The 18473-nt window shown below is 39.5% G+C and overlaps 1 protein-coding gene across 1 annotated transcript in view; it reads left to right on the forward strand.

Moving 5' to 3' along the window:
* Positions 1 to 18473, forward strand: part of CDH2 (cadherin 2) — a 213886-nt gene that overhangs the window by 175154 nt on the left and 20259 nt on the right. The window contains exons 11-14 of the mRNA XM_025429252.3: positions 441 to 583; positions 3931 to 4164; positions 4460 to 4693; positions 6639 to 6778. Of these exons, the coding sequence (XP_025285037.1) occupies positions 441 to 583; positions 3931 to 4164; positions 4460 to 4693; positions 6639 to 6778 (751 nt within the window). The remainder of the gene's footprint in view (positions 1 to 440; positions 584 to 3930; positions 4165 to 4459; positions 4694 to 6638; positions 6779 to 18473) is intronic.

Below are 18473 nucleotides of genomic sequence, written 5' to 3' on the forward strand. Positions count from 1 at the left end.
AACTTCTGTTTATAATGTCACTTAAGTCTTATATATTAGGGCTACCATTTACTGAGAAGGAATAGTTGAACTATTTTATCGACATTATTGCTATCCACTCAACTAGGCAAGAACTTAAACAGAGGTATCTGTCAGTAATCTACAGCAGGGAGACTGGACGCCCAGTCTTTCCCCTCACACTCCTATTTGATGTTCCCTGAATGCCTGCTCATATGCAACCTTTATGTGCCTCTCTAAACCACTGTCGCCAAAACAAAACAAAACAAAAACACACCACAACTGCCATGGAAATACTTCTCTGTGTTTATTCTGTATTTTCAACCATCATCTACAAAAAACACAAATTAGTGAGCTGGTGACATTTAGAATTAAACCTATAAAATATGCTTTGTTTTTAAGTATATCAAAAATTTAAACTTACTAATGCTTTCATTTTGTAGATACACAAAATTATCTGATCCTGCCAATTGGCTAAAAATAGATCCTGTGAACGGGCAAATAACAACAATTGCCGTTTTGGACAGAGAATCACCAAATGTGAAAAACAACATATATAATGCTACTTTCCTTGCTTCTGACAATGGTACGTAATCAAATATGGTCATTGTATTACCGCGTATGTCATTAAAGAGTAGAGCCTGAACACGAATGCATCATCGGGAAGTGAGGTTTTCTCCCAAACTCAATTGTCTAGAAAACTGACCTTTATTAAGCTAAGGCCCATATGTCTATTTTCCATTTCCACTGGTGTTCTCACATATTCCCTGTCTTCTGTAATGAATGTTCCCAATGTCCATACAACCTCCATGATAGCCTCCTGTTGTGACAACAAACCTCTATAGTTCTTCTGCTCTCCTGCACATTGACAGCTCATTACTGCAAGATGAGTCTAGCCTTGTGCCTCCGTGGCCCAGACACTGGTTTTTGAGGTGATCTTTTTATATTTCCTATGACCAGTCTATTTGCTGACATCAGTTGGTCTGTCTCTAGCATTATTTTCTCTTAGTAATTCTCTGCCTCTAGTCTGCCATGGATTGGAAACTCCTAATTTCATCATAAACTGAGATAAGTGAGTACACAAGCTTTTGTGTGTTAGTTTGGGCACATAGAGTCTAGCAGCTTTTTTTTCTTTTCTGGGCCTCTTCAGGATTCTAAATGATTGAGATTAATAGATAGCTGTTGTCGTCATCATCTTTCTTTCTTTCTTTCTTCTTTCTTTCTTTCTTTCTTTCTTTCTTTCTTTCTTTCTTTCTTTCTTTCTTTCTTCCTCCTCCTCCTCTTCCTCCTCCTCCTTCTTCTTCTTCTCCTCCTCCTCCTCCTCCTTGTTCTTTTTAGTTATAAGACAAAAATGACTTCTGTAAACCTAGTTATGGATTTGTTTTGTTTTGTCAGCCCTCAGTATGACATGCATTTAAGAGTACAAGGTCTAAAGGTGTGCCTGACCACCTGGATCCGGACTCCAGCTCTACTACTTTCTAACTGTGGGATTGGCAATGAGATTTTCAATATGCCTGTTTCCTTCTTCTCTTAAATAGGGAAAATGGGATCCCTGGGTGGCTCAGCGGTTTGGCGCCTGCCTTTGGCCCAGGGCGTGATCCTGGAGTCCCGGGATCAAGTCCCACGTCAGGCTCCCGGCATGAAGCCTGCTTCTCCCTCTGCCTGTGTCTCTGCCTTTCTCGCTCTCTCTCTTTCTCTATCTATCATAAATAAAATCTTTAAAAAAAATAGGGAAAATGGCAGCAGTACCTAACTCATGGAGTACTGGGCAAGACAAAGTGGCTGGTACACAAGAAGATTTTAAAATGGTGCCTGATATTAACACTCAAATAAATATTTGTTATGTGTTGATAGTTTTAAATCTGAATCACAACCATATTTGAACATCATTTAGTGCTAGACTATCAACGTTAGCATCTAATAAAACCAGAAGGCTACAAAGTGGTGCTCAAGATGAGCAGTTTGAAAAGATTTGCCTGTTGACATTTTTGATAAGAACAGTTTCAGTGGACCTTTCTGAATCCTACCTAAGAAGAAGCAGTGAGAAAACTACCTATCATAAGTTTACATGATGACTGGATCAAAGCAATATTTTTTATCCTTTCTAATGTCAGAACTACTGTTCAAATATTTAGAGTAGAATCATAGTAGGGGCAGCGTCTGCCATTGCACATCAAAGCACAGCATTAGTGTCTGTGTTATATTCTCACTGCGTGTAAGTGGTAGCTTTCCTCTATGGTGGAACTTAAAGCAATATATCTTGCACCATTAGGTTGAGATTTAAAGGGCTATAAAATTATACGTATGAATGTTGGTTGTGAGTTACAACCAGATTTGTCATTCACCAAGGTGTATTTTTTCCTAATTGAAAAGGTGTTTGAGATGAGAGAGAAGTGAGTGGTTACATTTGTATAGCCGTGATGCTTTGCAAATGCACTTGACTTTAAATCAGGGCTGGATGCGGAGCCCCCATTCTGCTCTTTAACGGTGGGGCAAGCTCTTATATTCTCTGTGCCTTTGTTTCATTATTGATAAGTTGTTTTTGTGGCTTACCTATTCTTTAAAGTTGTTATGACAGTCAAATAATATTACATGTGATAATGAGTGTGAAAGTTCTTCAGACTATGGAGTATCACAGAGCTCTTGGTGCTATACTCATTTTTAGAATATTGTTCGCAGCCATCTCACCCCCGTCTTTTATTCTCCATGCTCTCAGAATTGTCTGTGTTCCTCAGACAGATCCAGAGAGATTTCTCTTTGTCTCCTCCCCATCAGGTATATGTGTGCATGTTCCTAGTTGCATGTTATTGAGCAGGTCACTTAAACCTCTGGTTCTCAGATTTATTATTTTAACATTTTTTATATTTCTATCCTATTCTATTTATATAATGTCTATTATATCATTAAATAAAATAACTGTCATTATATGCATATAATAATACAATATGAAAAAAATATATAATATAGCAGAGGCCAAATTACCAGATCAAATTATCATAAAAAGTAGTAGAGAGTGATTTTTTTAAAGATTTTACCCATTTATTCATGAGAGAGACAGAGAGAAGCAGAGACATAGGCAGAGGGAGAAGCAGGCTCCCTGCGGGGAGCCTGATGCAGGACTGGATCCCTGGACCCCAGGATCACGCCCTGAGCTGAAGGCAAACGCTCAACCACTGAGCCACCCAGGCATTCCAGTACAGACCATTTTTAGGGTGGAATGAGAATGGGTTGGGGTCAGACAGACCCATTGTTAGTAGCAACTCCACCACTTACAAGAGTTTGTGACCATGAACAGAGCCTTAGGTTCCTCATCTGTTTAAATCTACGTCTGTAGGATTACAACGAAATAATGTATATAGAGCAACCTAATTCTTGGTCAGGCAAGTAGTTGGTTGATCAATAAATCCTATTTCTCTTTTCATGGAATTCCTTCCCAAGATGAAGTCTGTGGGTCTGTGTTACCTGTCTGTGGACTGGTTGAATGTTTCATAGCTGTGTTTGAGCTTTAAAAGCATACTCACGCTCTTTCATGCATACGTCTTGGTTCTCCATCAAAAGAGTAGAGTGTACAAGGTCATGAGTCCTATGTTCTGCTTCTCTTGTATTCCCCACAGTGGCTAGAGGAGCGGGGTATGCACAAGGCCCAGAGTCATAGGCAGCAAGGGCAGGGAAGGTGCAGAATCGCACCTGCAGGGACAGGTATCACAGAGCTCAGGTGGGAACACCCACAGCAGCGGCTCAGGGTCATCTTAGAAGAGGAAGCAAGAAGCGGCCTTGTTGGAGAAAGTCTGCCAGATGCTATGGCGACCAGATTTTTTCCAAGGTTATGCAATGATAAGGGCAAGCAGGCTAGAAGCTTTGAGAATTCCACCATAATTGAGACTGGTGGGAAAGAATTGTTCAGCTTTGGTTTCTGATTTGTCTCCTTTTAAGGAATCCCCCCTATGAGTGGAACAGGAACGCTGCAGATCTATTTACTTGATATTAATGACAATGCCCCTCAAGTGTTACCTCAAGAGGCAGAGACTTGTGAAACTCCAGACCCCAATTCAATTAACATCACAGCACTTGATTATGACATCGATCCAAATGCTGGACCATTTGCTTTTGATCTTCCTTTGTCTCCAGTGACTATTAAGAGAAATTGGACCATCACTCGGCTTAATGGTAAGAACAGGTTAATTATTTGGCTATATGTGCAGCTGCGAGGTTTTGAAGCCTGATATGAAAAGTTAATTTTAGGTCCTTTATAATCTTCTCATTAAATATATTTTAAAAGCTACTTAAAATTAAATAAGATATTAAACGCTTTTACAGCTAAAAAAAAATCTTCACAATGCAGCACAGTTGTCCTCCTTGATATATACCATGAAGTCATAAATGTATCTAGAAAGATGTTGCGTGTTTTTTTATCGCATGATGTATTAACTATCTACTGTATTTTTTTTCCCTTTTGGTATAGGCGATTTTGCTCAGCTTAATTTGAAGATAAAATTTCTTGAAGCTGGAATTTATGAAGTTCCAATCATAATCACAGATTCGGGTAATCCCCCGAAATCAAATATTTCCATCCTTCGTGTGAAGGTTTGCCAGTGCGACTCCAACGGGGACTGCACAGATGTGGATAGAATTGTGGGCGCAGGGCTTGGCACAGGTGCCATTATTGCCATCCTCCTGTGCATCATCATCCTGCTCAGTAAGTATTCGCGTTGACTCTTGGAGTTTAATTCTCTATCCTAGGACGTTTAGCAAAGTAACTTTTTGCTGTTGCCTTTTAACATAATCGAACAGCTCCCTTCCATCTCTGAGCGTGTTCTTGCCAAACATATATGGGACAGTCAAATCCACTGTAGAGCGAGAAAAATCCCCGAGCACTGTTCTGAGCGCTTTGTTTGCAGCAAACCCAGCCAGCGCACCTCTCCCGTGACCCGTTACTGTTTTCTGATGCTGATGGCTTGGTGAGCTGTAGCAGACTCTTTTCATAGAAAATGTTAGACATCCTAAGTGTGAGCGCTTAGCTTATGATTTGAGTATGAGTAATGGCACTTAGTTGATGATTTAGGAAAATAAGTATATTGCTTTCCTTAGCTTGCCTTCATATAAAGCACAGTCAGCAGCCAACTCTAGTCATGCAGGGATCAAGGTATTTGTTTCTGAAGGGCTAGGTAAAATAGTGAGAGACTGAACTTCATACAGCACGTTTGATAATAGAAATGATTGCATAGCTCAATAAATTGTCTGTCTTTAGAGCAAGTCTAGATTAAGAAATTGCTCCTTTTTCAAATACTTTGCCATCTTTGGTTCAATGGAATGCAAGAAATTAACCACTGGAAAGTACTTTAGGAGCCACTTCTAAGCATGCAGGTTAAAAGGATAAATTGCCTGGGCTCTGTGTTTTATTGTTAAATAGCAGCAGGACTTAGTTTATTGTGTGATCCTGCTATGCACCAATCACTTTCTTGAAAATGTTGGCCATTTCTTTTATGTTTTCTCCATTTACAAGTGTTCTGGTAATTTAGAATTCTGTCCCTTTATTCTAAGCAATTACTATAGAAGCCTGGGCATTTTTTACTTCCTGTGTGGAGACTACTTTGACTATAATTTGAAACCTGCATGCTATACTAATAATCCACTTGCTAGATTTAGCCCTGGAACAATAGCAAATGAGATCATGTATCTGGCTTTAAAAGGAGGATATTTACTTTTATGGCCAATAATAAAAATGTGCTCAAATAGGAGTCATTAAATCTCTTGCTTCAGGATGTAAACTGATATCCTCAGGTTTTAGAGAGAATGCACGCTCCTAGATGTGCACTTAGGGATATGTTTCAATTCTAACTAAAATGTGGCATATATGCCAACCTTATCAAGAAAGACTTAGATATGTTGGATTGTGGCATGAAGAAGTGACTGCAGCATTTTGCAGGAAAATGAATTGATGCTGATTTTAACATCAACCCTCTGGAAAATTCATGGTGCCAGACCTGGCACAAAAGTGTATAGCATGAAAGCCTAATGTTATTTCAATGCTCAAATGAATCCCGTCGCTTCTTACCTGAAACATGCATTTTAATAGGAGAGGGAATGCAGAATAGTGCAATAGAAAAACACCAGCCTTTGGGAGTCAAAAATCCTCAAGACCCTATTGCTGGTCCAATTCCAATTTACTACTCGAGTCGTCCTGGCAAGCACCTACCTTGGGGTAGAGGAATACTGTTGTGATGTGGAGAGTCTCATGATGGCTCACCCACCTCAGTCAGATAGCAGTTACAGAACAAGTAACAATTGACTTACTATGTTTGTTGGCTTAGAATTTACAGACCATTATATTAGGAGTATCCCATCCTCCAATAAGCCAAAGTCAGAGGTAAATGATAAAATTGAGGTTGGACATTGAGCCAGTGAGTCCACAGGGCACCAGGTTCTGGAATCCAGGGTTTCAGCCTCCATGTCCTGTGCTCCAGGCCAGCTTGGTCTTCTATCTTTTCACAGCAGGCCAGAAAGAGCTAACAGACTGGAAGGTGCCTTACAAGCTCTTGACCTATATAAGTATGTTATTAGTGTTAAAAGCTGTGATTGGAAAGGTCATATTTTTAAAATTATGACACTATGGGTTTTTTTTTTTTTCTTTTTCTACTCAGTCCTCGTTCTGATGTTTGTGGTATGGATGAAACGCCGAGATAAAGAACGCCAGGCCAAGCAACTTTTAATTGATCCAGAAGATGATGTAAGAGATAATATTTTAAAATATGATGAAGAAGGTGGAGGAGAAGAAGACCAGGTGAGCTATATTTTAAACCTTTAAGGTGAAATTTTGTGATCATGTAATCCAAGTGGTAGGACAGATAATACACACAGTAAGTAAGGAAATGGTCTCACGTTTTCTGTTTATCATATTATCAAATATTTAGAGGGAAGTCTTCCCTAGGTGTGCTGCACATTTCTTGATTTTTTTTTTCAAAGTGCCAAATGTCATTGTACTTATTTTGTAAGAAAATCATTAACATTGTTTCAAAGAGCTAGTATTTAAACCCAGCTTCCATTATAATGATGCTAATAAAAATATTTTTCTTCAGAGTTTTTCTTCATTGGATATCTAAAATATAACTAAAATTAGTTTCTACGATGGGGTTTATATATATATATATATTTATACGTACACACACACACACACATATGTACACAGGAAAAGCACTAGATAATTCATTCTACAAATGTTTACCAAGCAAATTCAATATCTCATACACTATTTTATCACTGAAGATTACAGAAGTAGGCAGAACCAACAAATATCTGCCTTCACAAGTGTTAAGTTCTTTGAGGAGTATTCGAAATTAGAGACAATACCTAGTTCGTCTTTGTATCCATGGAGTCTTTTGTGATGCCTGACTCATTAGTGTCGAAGTTCCTGTCTGGCTATAAAATAACATAAGTTTCTGTATCAATGTACATGAGGAGCTGCATACATATTCAAGGATGAGAGATGTTCATTATGTGGGACACCTTAATGTGCTCAAGAGAAAATTGTAGATATTGCTAAGTGCAATAAATGCTGTTATCTCTTAAATCTTTGAAACCTGTGATATTATACTGTGATTGTCTCCCCTTTTGATAGAAAACAGAGCTAAAGATGATTGGATTCTCATAAAGTAGGCAGTGGTAGACACAGGGTTTGAATCCAGATCTGTCTGACATCACAGCCTAAACTAACTCTATCCTGATATATAGTACCTCTTGTAATTACCTGGAAGATACTAACGTAATCTATAAGAAGTCTCCATGACAGGTGACTGTATTTTAGGTACTTTGGTAATTATGTTATTTCCACTTACAAATACAAACTTTGGGGCAATAGTCAAAAAAAGAAGCCAGAATTCTTGGGTCTTGTATCATTATCAGTAAATTTAGATGTACTCTGTCTTAAGTATATATGTGGACATTAGTGATGAGGCTGTTTACTTGAATAAAAACAAATTTTCATGAATATATTTTCTTTTCCCTTTCTCTATTCATTTGAGGAAATAGTACATCACTTTTGGGGTGGTTTGTTTTGCTTTTTTGTTTGTTTGTTTGTTTTAACATATTTATTTATTTATTTAGAGCAGGCAACTGCAAGTGGGGAGAGAGGCAGAGAGAGGAGAGAAAGCATCTAAAGCAGACTCTGAGCTGAGCAAGTTGTGGGGCTCAATTTCATGACCCTACAATCAGATCAGAGCGGAAACTAAAAGTCGGAGCCCAACCAACTACACCACCCAGGCACCCCTATGTCACTTTTTGTTTTACAAAGCACATTCACGTCCATTGTTGTGTTTAATCTTTGTGGCAACTCATTAGTTTCCCATTTTCCATTTGTAGCAAGTTAAGTGATTAGCTCTCAGAGCTTGTAACTGGCAGAGCCAGAACTGAGGTCCACCTTTTCGGATTCCAGATTCCATGCTTGGTTTATAGTACCTCAGCTCTCGCATTTAGAAGAGATGCTTATTAAAATATGTTGAAAACTTGACTCACGTGTAAAGCTGCTTCGAATACTGACTAATTAAAGTGGCTCTATAAATATGCCCCAGGGTTTCTTGCTTATAAATGTCTTTGGATATTAAAATTCATGTTTGGCTTAATCCTTAATTAATCTATCCTTTCACTCTCCTGAGCTATGTTCAAGATCAGCAAACGTATATTGATCACATTATCTCATAAATCTTCTACTTTTGGTATTTTATTTTTCATGACATTGTGCATAATTTTCTAGGCAGAAATTTAAACCCAATTCTATGAAGCTCCAGTAAAAATGGTAATAACTGGAAGGCCAAAAGTCATAACTGGACGCTGCTAGAATTGGAGCCCCAGGGGCAAGAACCAAGAACATTCTCAACATCTGGGAGTCTGACGGAGGGCACTTAGAGTCACCTGATCTATCTTTCTCCCTTCTCCCCGCCAGTCTCTTTGAGAAAGTGTTTAATGAGATTCTATTGTTGTAGCTATTTTAGGAAAGACTGACTTCCTTTATTGACTTTATCCACTTAGATTGGTTCTTGAGATCAAATAAGTCAAACTTACTTACTACTCTAAGATTTATTAAAATCATCGTTATAAATGTTCATCCTCTTCTTTTACTGAGCTCTGAAGTTTCCTTTGCCCCAGGTAAGCTTTTAGATAGGAATGTTTTGTTTCCTATTGGAAACTTCCCCAATAGTCCAAAGATTTTTCTGAAACTTTCTCTATATTGTTCTCTGTGTCTAATTTCTTTATTTAGTACCGATTTTCCTATTTTATCTTTTGGTAGCTAGCCTCTTGGTTCTGCAATGCCATGTTCATCTAAATTAAAAGCCTCTGTCCATCTTGGATTCTCTGTCATGATTTCCAGTTGCAGTTCTCATTATAGAAAATTGCAAAAAAATTGGGGACTCTTGAGTGGCTCAGTTAGTTGGGCGTCCGACTCTTGATTTTGATTTAGCTTATGATCTCAGGATCATGAGATCAAGCCCTGCATCGGGCCTTGTGCTCAGCAGGAGTTTGCTTAAGACTCTCTCTGTCTCTCTCTCCCTCCCTCTGCCCCTATCCCATTGTGTGTACTCTCACACTCTCTCAGATAATACATCTTAAAAAAAGAGAAAATTGTGACAAAATTAAATAATTGGCTTTTTATTTATTCTATGGCTTACCTCATAATAGCAGAATAAAATATGCAGTGTGAGTATGCTATACCAAGGATTTGTCTCTACCTAAAGTGTTTTTATGAAATCAATTTGCTTATTGCATCACCAAGGCCACTGCCTTAACTTAGATCAGAATCATCATTGTCCTCCAATAGCATCCTAATGAGTGTCCTGTCTCTGGCTTCACACTCCCACTAACTCTTTAGAAATTATTAAATCCAGACTTCCTCCTTAGCATGCCAGGTCTTTGGCCCTTTGGTGCACTCCCTTAAGGAGCAGATAGGGGGTTGTGGGAAAGAGTTGATGGAGGGTATACACTCCCTCAAGACGCAAATCCATGAGGTTTGTCCATGCATAGCCACTAAAATTTCTTTGCAAGTCTGGGTGAGTTATCCTTATGCTCCTTCCCCTCTACCTCTTTTTTTTTTTGGTCCAGATAAAGTTTCTAAAAATATTTTATTTATTGGCTTTAGTGTTCCCTTTTTTATTGAAGTATGGTTGATGTACAATGTTATATTAGTTTCAGGTGTGCAACATAATGATTCAACAAGTCTTTATGTTACACCATGCTTATCACAAGTGTAGCAACCATCTGTCATCATACAACAATATTACAATGTCATTGACTGTATTCCCTGTACTGTGCCTTTTCTTCCCATAACTTATTCATTCTGTAACTGGAAGCCTGGACCTTCTTAATGGCAGATTCCTTTGTTCTTCCATTCTCTCCTCCTCCAGAGATCAAAGCAGCTATGGGTCTTATTTCTCTTGGAGCTTATTAGCTTCTTTATATTTATTCAGGTAGCCTCATTATGTTCTGAATTATGGCTTCAAAAATCTGTGATTTGGTAACTTAACTGGCTTGTTTGCTAATACTAGCATGTGAATAATAGTCTCGTGACTCTATATCCCAACCAGAAACCGAAGGCTTCCTACAAGGTTTAAGAGTGTAACCACCATGCATGTCAACAAGAGCATTTCCTGCACCCTGGGAGTCTTCCTTGTATCCCCTGCCAGGAAGTATGCCCTCTGCCAAAAGTAACTAGTATTTTTTTTATTTCTATCACCACAGAACAGCATAACTGGTTTTTTTTTTTTTATAACTGGGTTTTAGATTTCGTTATGTAAATGGATATCATACAGTAGGTACTTTTTGTGTCTGGCTTCCTTTACTCAGACTTATATCTGTAAGATTCATCCGTGCTATATACAGAAGTAGTTCATTTTTATAGTTGCTAAGAAGTATTCTGTTGTAGGAATTAACCACATTTTATTCATCCATTCTACTATACTTGGACTGAGTTCATGCAGTTGAATTATTATGAATACAACTGCTGTGAACATTCTTGTGTGTGTATGTTGGTGCATTTCTGTTGGTATGTGCATAGGGATTGAACTTCTCCATCCTAGAATGTATCTGTGTGCAGTTTTAACACCAACCTGCTAGTTTTCCAGTAATTGTACCAATTGACATCTCCCTTCACCATAGTGGGGCATGAGAGTTTCAATGGCCCTACATCCTCACTAGCACTTGGCTTGTTCTAGTCCTCAAAGTTTAGCCCCTCTGGTGGCATATATCTCAGTATGATTTAATCAAGATGTTCCTACTGACTTACTTACCATTTTGATACCTTTGTGAGGTTTCTGTTCAGCCTTTTGTCTACTTTTCTATTACAGTTGTCTGCCCTTATCTTATTGATATGTAGGAGGTCCTTGTATAGTATGGATATCATTTATTTGTCAGATAAACATATTGTCAATATCTTCTCCTATCTCATAGCTTACTTTTTTATTCTCTTAATTGTGTCTTATGATGAGCAAAGGTTTTTTTTTTTTAATTTTAATGAAGCCCAATATAGCAATTTTTTTAAAGATTTTATTTATTTATTCGTGAAAGACACAGAGAGAGAGAGAGAGGCAGAGACACAGGCAGGGGGAGAAGCAGGCTTCATGCAGGGAGCCCGACACGGGACTCGATCCTGGGTCTCCAGGATCAGGCCCTGGGCCAAAGGCGGTGCCAAACCACTGAGCCACCCGTGCTGCCCCAGTATAGCAATTTTATTCTATTAGGAAATACACTTATGTCCCATTTAAGAAAACTTTGCTCTGAAGTAATGAATTCTCCTCCTAAAAAAAAAGAAAAGAAAAGAAAAGAAGAAAAGAAAACCAAAACACTTCATGTTGTCTTCTCAAAGCTTTATTATTTTACCTATCATGTTAAGTCTGTGATCTGTCTCTAATGGATTATTCATTTGCTATAAGATATTTATCAGAGTTCTTTTTTGTTTTCTTCCCTGATGCCCAACAGTGTTTACTAAAAAGATAGCCCTTCTCCACTGCACTGCAGAGGTCCACTTGTCATAAGGCAGGTGGCTCTGTGTGTGTGGGTGTATGGGCTGGCTTCCTGACCCTGTGCTGGACTGCTTGCTCTGCCTCCCTCTTCTTGGGCTGGTACCACTTGTTTTCATTGCTATCACTTTACAATGTCTTCCTGTCTGTTTGTATAAATCCTCCAACTGAATTCACCAAGATTTGGATCAAAGTTTTTGGTGGAATTTCTCATTTACTTTTATTTTCTTAAAAAAAAAAACAAAAAACTAAACCTTTTATTTAATACTCTTACTTTTTAAGTGAATTTAATCCAAATACTTTTCCATTTTCTTTTTTTTTTAAATATATATATTTTTTATTTGAGAGACCACTCACAAGTTAGGGGGAGCAGCAGAGGGAAAGAAGAAGCAGGCTCTCCGTGGAGCAGGGAGCCCCATGTGGGGCTCAATTCCAGGACCCCAGTATTGTGACCTGAGCTGAAGGCAGACACTTCACTGACTGAGCCATCCAGAAACTCCACTTTCCCATTTCCTAAACAAGATATTACTGCTTTAAATCTTAAAATTATGGTCCATTCCTGAGAAGTTCAGCTTTGTGAAATACATTCTATTTCTATTTTCCATAATTCACATGTGACTCTGTTAGAAAGTCTATTTCTTTTTTTTTTTTTTCTGAGTATAGTTGACACACAATGTTACATTGGTGTCAGGTATACAACCTAGTGATTCAACAAGTCTATCCATTAGGTAGGTATACAACCTAGTGATTCAACAAGTCTATCCATTAGGTTATAATGCTCACAAGTGTGGCTACCGCCTGTTAGCATATGACACTGTGACAATACCACTGACTGTATTCCATCTGTTCTTTCATTCCCATGACTTATTTCTCTGTAGCATGCATTAAGCCTTTTTGGCAACAGAATATGATTTATACATTTTTATTAGTTTTGGGGGGAAGATATTATCTCTCTACAAGAGTAGGCTTAGGAAATGGGATTGCTGCCATGTTACATTTTAGACAAGTTATAGCTGATTTTTATTACACATAGGCAGTATTTTATGGAGCATGTGTGTTACCTCTAGATGTGGATGGAGACTGTGCCTTACAAGGCAGGCGTGGCTTGTCATAATCAGGCGGTGGCCTGCTTGATGTCTCCGCTGGACAATCCCAAAGAATCAGCAGCTTTTTCAAAGGATGGGCAGGTCGCAGAGGGTAGTTGAGGCAGTTGGTGAAGCCAGATAGGAACTGTAGTGACAGGCAAAGGCAGCTATGCTGGGAAGGCTGTAAAACCTAGCCACAGGCTGGCTTAGCCAGCATTCCTATTTTTCCTGCCAAGAGAGTGTATCCTCCTTAAGGAGCTAACTGATTAGAAAGAAAACAAAGCAAAGCAATCCTTTCCAAGGGTAGTTCTTATCTTCAAGGCCATTGATTAGCATCTCTTGCTGTCTTAGTTCTGTGCCAGGATACAGGTTGCTAATTTCTTTAACAAAATAGCTCAGAAGCCTACAAAAAGAAAAACAACAACACACCTGTATTTTTTGTCTTGTGTATAGTAGACTCTTCTCAGTGCATGAAGATACTGTGCTCTGGGTTAAGTTGTTGGGCCCCAAGTTGGTCCCATATTTGAAGCTAGCATTAGATGCTTTCTGAATAGGAGCATCTGTTGACTGTTGGACAGACACTTTTAGTATAATGTCTGCTCTCTTTTCAGAGGGCGAAGTTTCTTCTTTATCTGCTTCACTGCCACAGCAGGGCTTTTGGTGGTTATCAAGTCATGTTTAATTACCCTCATTAGTAAATGTTCATTGGTGCACTTTTGGTCAATGGGGCTCGTTGCAGATACTGTGTAGCTTTTCATGTTTTTTTGCGATGAGCTCCCTTCATATTAGCATCACGAATAAAATCAGGGTGAATGTACAATATAGCCGATGGCTCACATTTCATGGAACCATCCCTCTAGCCCCAGGATAGGAAACAGAAACTGTTAGCTTCCTGCTTTTTAAAGCTTAGGCTTAATTACGATTGCTTTTATATTAAATAAACATTTGTGGAGTGTGTATTATGTTTACAACAGTCACTGGTGCCCACTTTAAACAACCTCTACCTAAATCACTCACCATTATATGGTTTTCATTCTTCATAATGATAGCAGAAGCTATTGTTTGGGGTACCCTATGAATTAGGCACTGTACTTAAGTGCTTTCTATACATATTTCACTTGACCCTCCCACAGTACAGTAGAGTAGACACACACTGCTAAAAAGTACTGAAGTGGAGATTAAGTCTCTGTCCAGAGAAAAGTGATACGTTTACCAGATCCTGTACCATCCTTGGCAAAACTCAGGTTCAATCAGGTGATTAAAACAACACCTTTCAGGGCACCTGGGTGGCTCAGTGGTTGAGCATCTGGCCTTTGGCTTAGGTTGTGATCCCAGGGTCCTGAGATCAAGTCCCACATCAGGGTCCCCATGAGAAGCTTGCTTCTCCCTCTGCCTATGTCTCTGCCTCTCTCTCTGTGTCTCTCATGAATAATTTTTTTAATTAAAAAAAAAAACAGTTTTCCAAATGTCATTTTGAATTTATCAGAAGAAGGCCATCCTTTCCTTGAAGTAGACTCTGGGACATCTAGCAGTTTCCTCTGCTCTTGAAATTTGACTTGGGAAATGCCCAATTCTGAGTTTGGGGCCTGGGAACTCCTATAAGGACTCTGGATCTGTAAGAGAGGATCTGTTGTCCATGTTAGGAGGTTTCACAGATTACAGATTACAGTGAGTCAACACTGAGATCTCCTGAACCATGGCTGCTGGTTCAAGGACAGCATTAAGGAAGCAGGGCTTGCCCTCTCCACAGACAAACTCATCGAGCTTAAATCAGGGCTGGTCGTGACAGAAAGTGTGAGTGGCTAATTAAAAGTTGGTGTTCTCTTGCTCACTCTTGGATTCTTGGCCCTTACTATTGCCTGGGTACTAGGTTTGACTTCCTACAGAGCTGCTGCTGAGTGGAACATCACAGTCGGCTAGATTCTTCTCTCTCAATTTCTTCAGACAAGGCCCAGCACCTCTTGGGCTCAGGAGGTTTCACACTCCAGGATTGTGAATACTCTAATCTGAATTCCCACATTTGGTTTCTTAAGTTTTTAGAGTCTTGCTCTCGAGCTGGAGTTTTTCTTTCTCATCAGAGATGGTTCTGAGGTCTCAGAGAAAGTATCTGATGTCAACCCTTAATGATTTGGGGTACGTGTCTGAAAGGTAGATTCTCTGTCACTTTAAAAGTCATATTTCATCAGGTGGGTGGGGAAGGGGTGCGTCTGGATTTTTTTTTTTTTATTGAGCTTGCAAAGTGTAAAAACTGAAAAATTTCACATAAATTTTGGATCTCCCAAGCCTTTCCAAAAAGTTGAAAGATCTAGAAACATGGCCAGCATTCTGTCTTGAGAATAAGTATTGGAAACTAAATAGAGGCTTCTTGCTTTAAGCAAGGCAGACATATTCTGGTGATTGTTTTTATTTTCTTCTTTTTGTCCCAGGCCAGCTTTCTTGACTTATATTAGAAGCCAATCCTTTATAAAAATCTATTTTTTGCTGACTCTGATTAAATTATGTGATTATTAGTCTTGGGATTAACAAAAAACAGATTTCTATTAGGGGAAGGTCCCATAGTGCTAGTAACCATGGAACAATTTTCTGTAGTACTGTGTTTGGTTGGTTGTTTGGTTGGTTGGTTGGTTGGTTATTTTAAAGGGAAAGAAAGCAGAATGCCACAGATATACTTAGCCAGATGAATTGGTTAAAATAGGATAGCTGCTATAACAAACTAAAATTTCAGTGACCTAAGCCTGGTAGCCTGGTTGAAATGCACTTCTCACTTACTTCGTGGTAATTGGGTTTCAGGTCATGGGGATTAGAGGTGGGGAGGAAAGATCCATGCTACTCTACTCCATGCAGTCATAAGGGACCCAGAGGACCAGCAGCTCCCCAGCTCTGCACATGTGGCTTCCAGGGTCACCCCAGCCATGCATACTTGCAATCCCTGAATAACCAGAGGGCAGGGAGGATGATTTGTGGGAGATTTTTATGGGCTAGGCATGGCACGCATCACTTCCATTTTCTGTCCCCTAGGAAATGCCTTTGGCTAAGGTACCCAGTAAGAAGGAGGAATGAGTTCGGTGACCGGCTGGAAGTCTCTGCCTCACCCTGTTAAGTGTTAAGTTTAGAGAATCTTTTCTGACTTTCTTTGAGAAGAGTTTTCTCATAGTGACCCACCCAGAATAGAGTGCTAGCTCATGTGCATTGTTTTGTGACCCATGCAGATATGCTGGAAGGAAGTGGGTCCCTGGTCACAGAAGACACAGGAAATGCAGTAGCTCATGAAAATGGAGACACTGTATGTAAGGCTCACAAAAACTAGGGAGGGCAGCTTTCCCTTACCTGCAGAATGCTCCCCGTGCTCCCTGGGACACTGACATCTTCTTGATCAGGGATAGGAACGTGCACATGTAAATGATCACATGCGATTTCAGGATAAAGGGAGTCATGATAGGAGCTCTTTGTAGTGGCCCAGGATTTCAAAACCCTAAAGATCCAGATGTAGTTGCTGTATGAGTGACCATTGCCTTTTTTTTTTTTTTAAGAAATTTAATTCTTATGTAATTTGTGGGAGTTAGTGTCAGTATTTCTGTAGCTGAGGTCCCCAGACCTTCCATGACACAGAAGGCACGTTCAGTGGAATTTAGGTGCCTGAGATGGGGTAAGAACCTACCCACAGTCCTATGAGTTGGGACTTGGATTTGGGGAATGGGAACTCTGAGGGTTGATGACTTAGTTTCTCCTCACATTGCCCCACCACGCTACATGTTAAACTGCAATAGGTTTGAGCCACCTATACCTCTGTACCAAGGCAGGGAACCTCATACTTCCCCGGCGTTAGTCCATGGTCTTAGCCTGCCTAATAACTCTGTTTAGCCACTAAGACTCATCTCAAGACATCCTCCCTTGGAATCCCATCTGGATCAAGTATCTCTGCTTTATGATCCACAGCATTCCATGTCTACTTTGTTTTGAGCTTTTGTGTCCAGTCCTGCTTCCAACCTTAAATTCTGGGAGGGCAGGGATCCTATTCGTTTTTTATTTCTGTACTTAGGACGTCACACGCCTGAGAAGTGCTCATAGAAAGTTCATGCGTTGGGCCCTCTTCCCAAACCTCTTAATTTTTATAAGTCTGTCTACAGGGTTGATTGACACCCATGACAACTTGAATTTCATTCTTTGAAATCCCTGATGTCTTCAGGAAATGACGATAACATTCATAAATGCTAGCACTCATTACATACTTGATCTGTGTCAGGCTCTGTGCTCTGCCCTCAGCCTACATTTCTCCTATAATCTTCCCAACAACCCTGTGCCGTAGACACTGCTGTTACTTCAGTGTTCGAACCCAGGTCTATGTGACTTGAGAGGTTAAACTCCTAATGCACTTGCTGGTGGTCATATGACCAATGTTGCATATGGTGTTGCTGACTTGTAGCACGCAGGTATGACTGGTAGGACCAGTGAGGCTGGGCACTTAGCCACGGTTTATTAAAAGACCTCAGGTAATCAGGCTTTAGAAAAGGCAAAGAGTAAGACTTAGTTAACAGGTTAGGCATGGCTTGCAAAACTGAGCACATTTTAGTATTAACAAAGTTAGAATCTGGAGAAGCAATCTGAAGAGCCAGGTTATTACAGAAAAAAATAATAAATTCAGGTATACAATCTGGGTGACAGAAGCTAAAATTTTAAATCCAGTCTAGATGCCTAGACAGAGGGGGAGGGTACAGATATAAGAAAGTCCCTTGAGACCAAAAGAGTCACTTCCCCCAGTCAAGGAATCTTTGCTTGAGCCAGAGGGTCTGTCTCCATGCACTTCCGGCCCATCTCAGGAGCCAGCCCTTGTGTGGGCAACCAACCCAGGCCCTCTGACTCAAGCGGAGAGTGAAATTTTATAATTTAACCATGGTGTATTTGATTCTTTTAAATGATTGTTTTATAAAATCTTCCTGCTAAGCAAACTGACAGATGGCTGAATCTGGACACAGCTGTGGAGACCACTTTCAACATTTTTATTGTTGGCTGAGGCACACTCTGCTATGTTCTCAAGTTATTCGGCCGCTTACACCCACCTGCAAATACTAGTATATTTTGCTACTGATTTCACAAGAGGAAAGTTTCACTAGGGATTGGATTAGTACATTGTCATTGCCTTTGTGCAAGCTGTTCTCAAAATACCACCAGGTGACACATGTCGATAGGCTACCAGAACCATATTCTCAACTGGCCGGGGCCCATTCATTCCCCATTGGACACAAAATATATTTATCATGCGCATGATTTGCACACAACCTTTTATTTGCTATTCCTGTCACTTTGTGTGAATGAACAAAATATTTTATGTAATTCATTTTAATATTCATTCTTGAGTAATCATAAGTTTACTGTATTTAGTTTTAGAGGA

The sequence above is a fragment of the Canis lupus genome, chromosome 7 (genome assembly GCF_003254725.2).
Source record: "Canis lupus dingo isolate Sandy chromosome 7, ASM325472v2, whole genome shotgun sequence".
In the NCBI taxonomy this organism is placed as follows: Eukaryota; Metazoa; Chordata; class Mammalia; order Carnivora; family Canidae; genus Canis; species Canis lupus.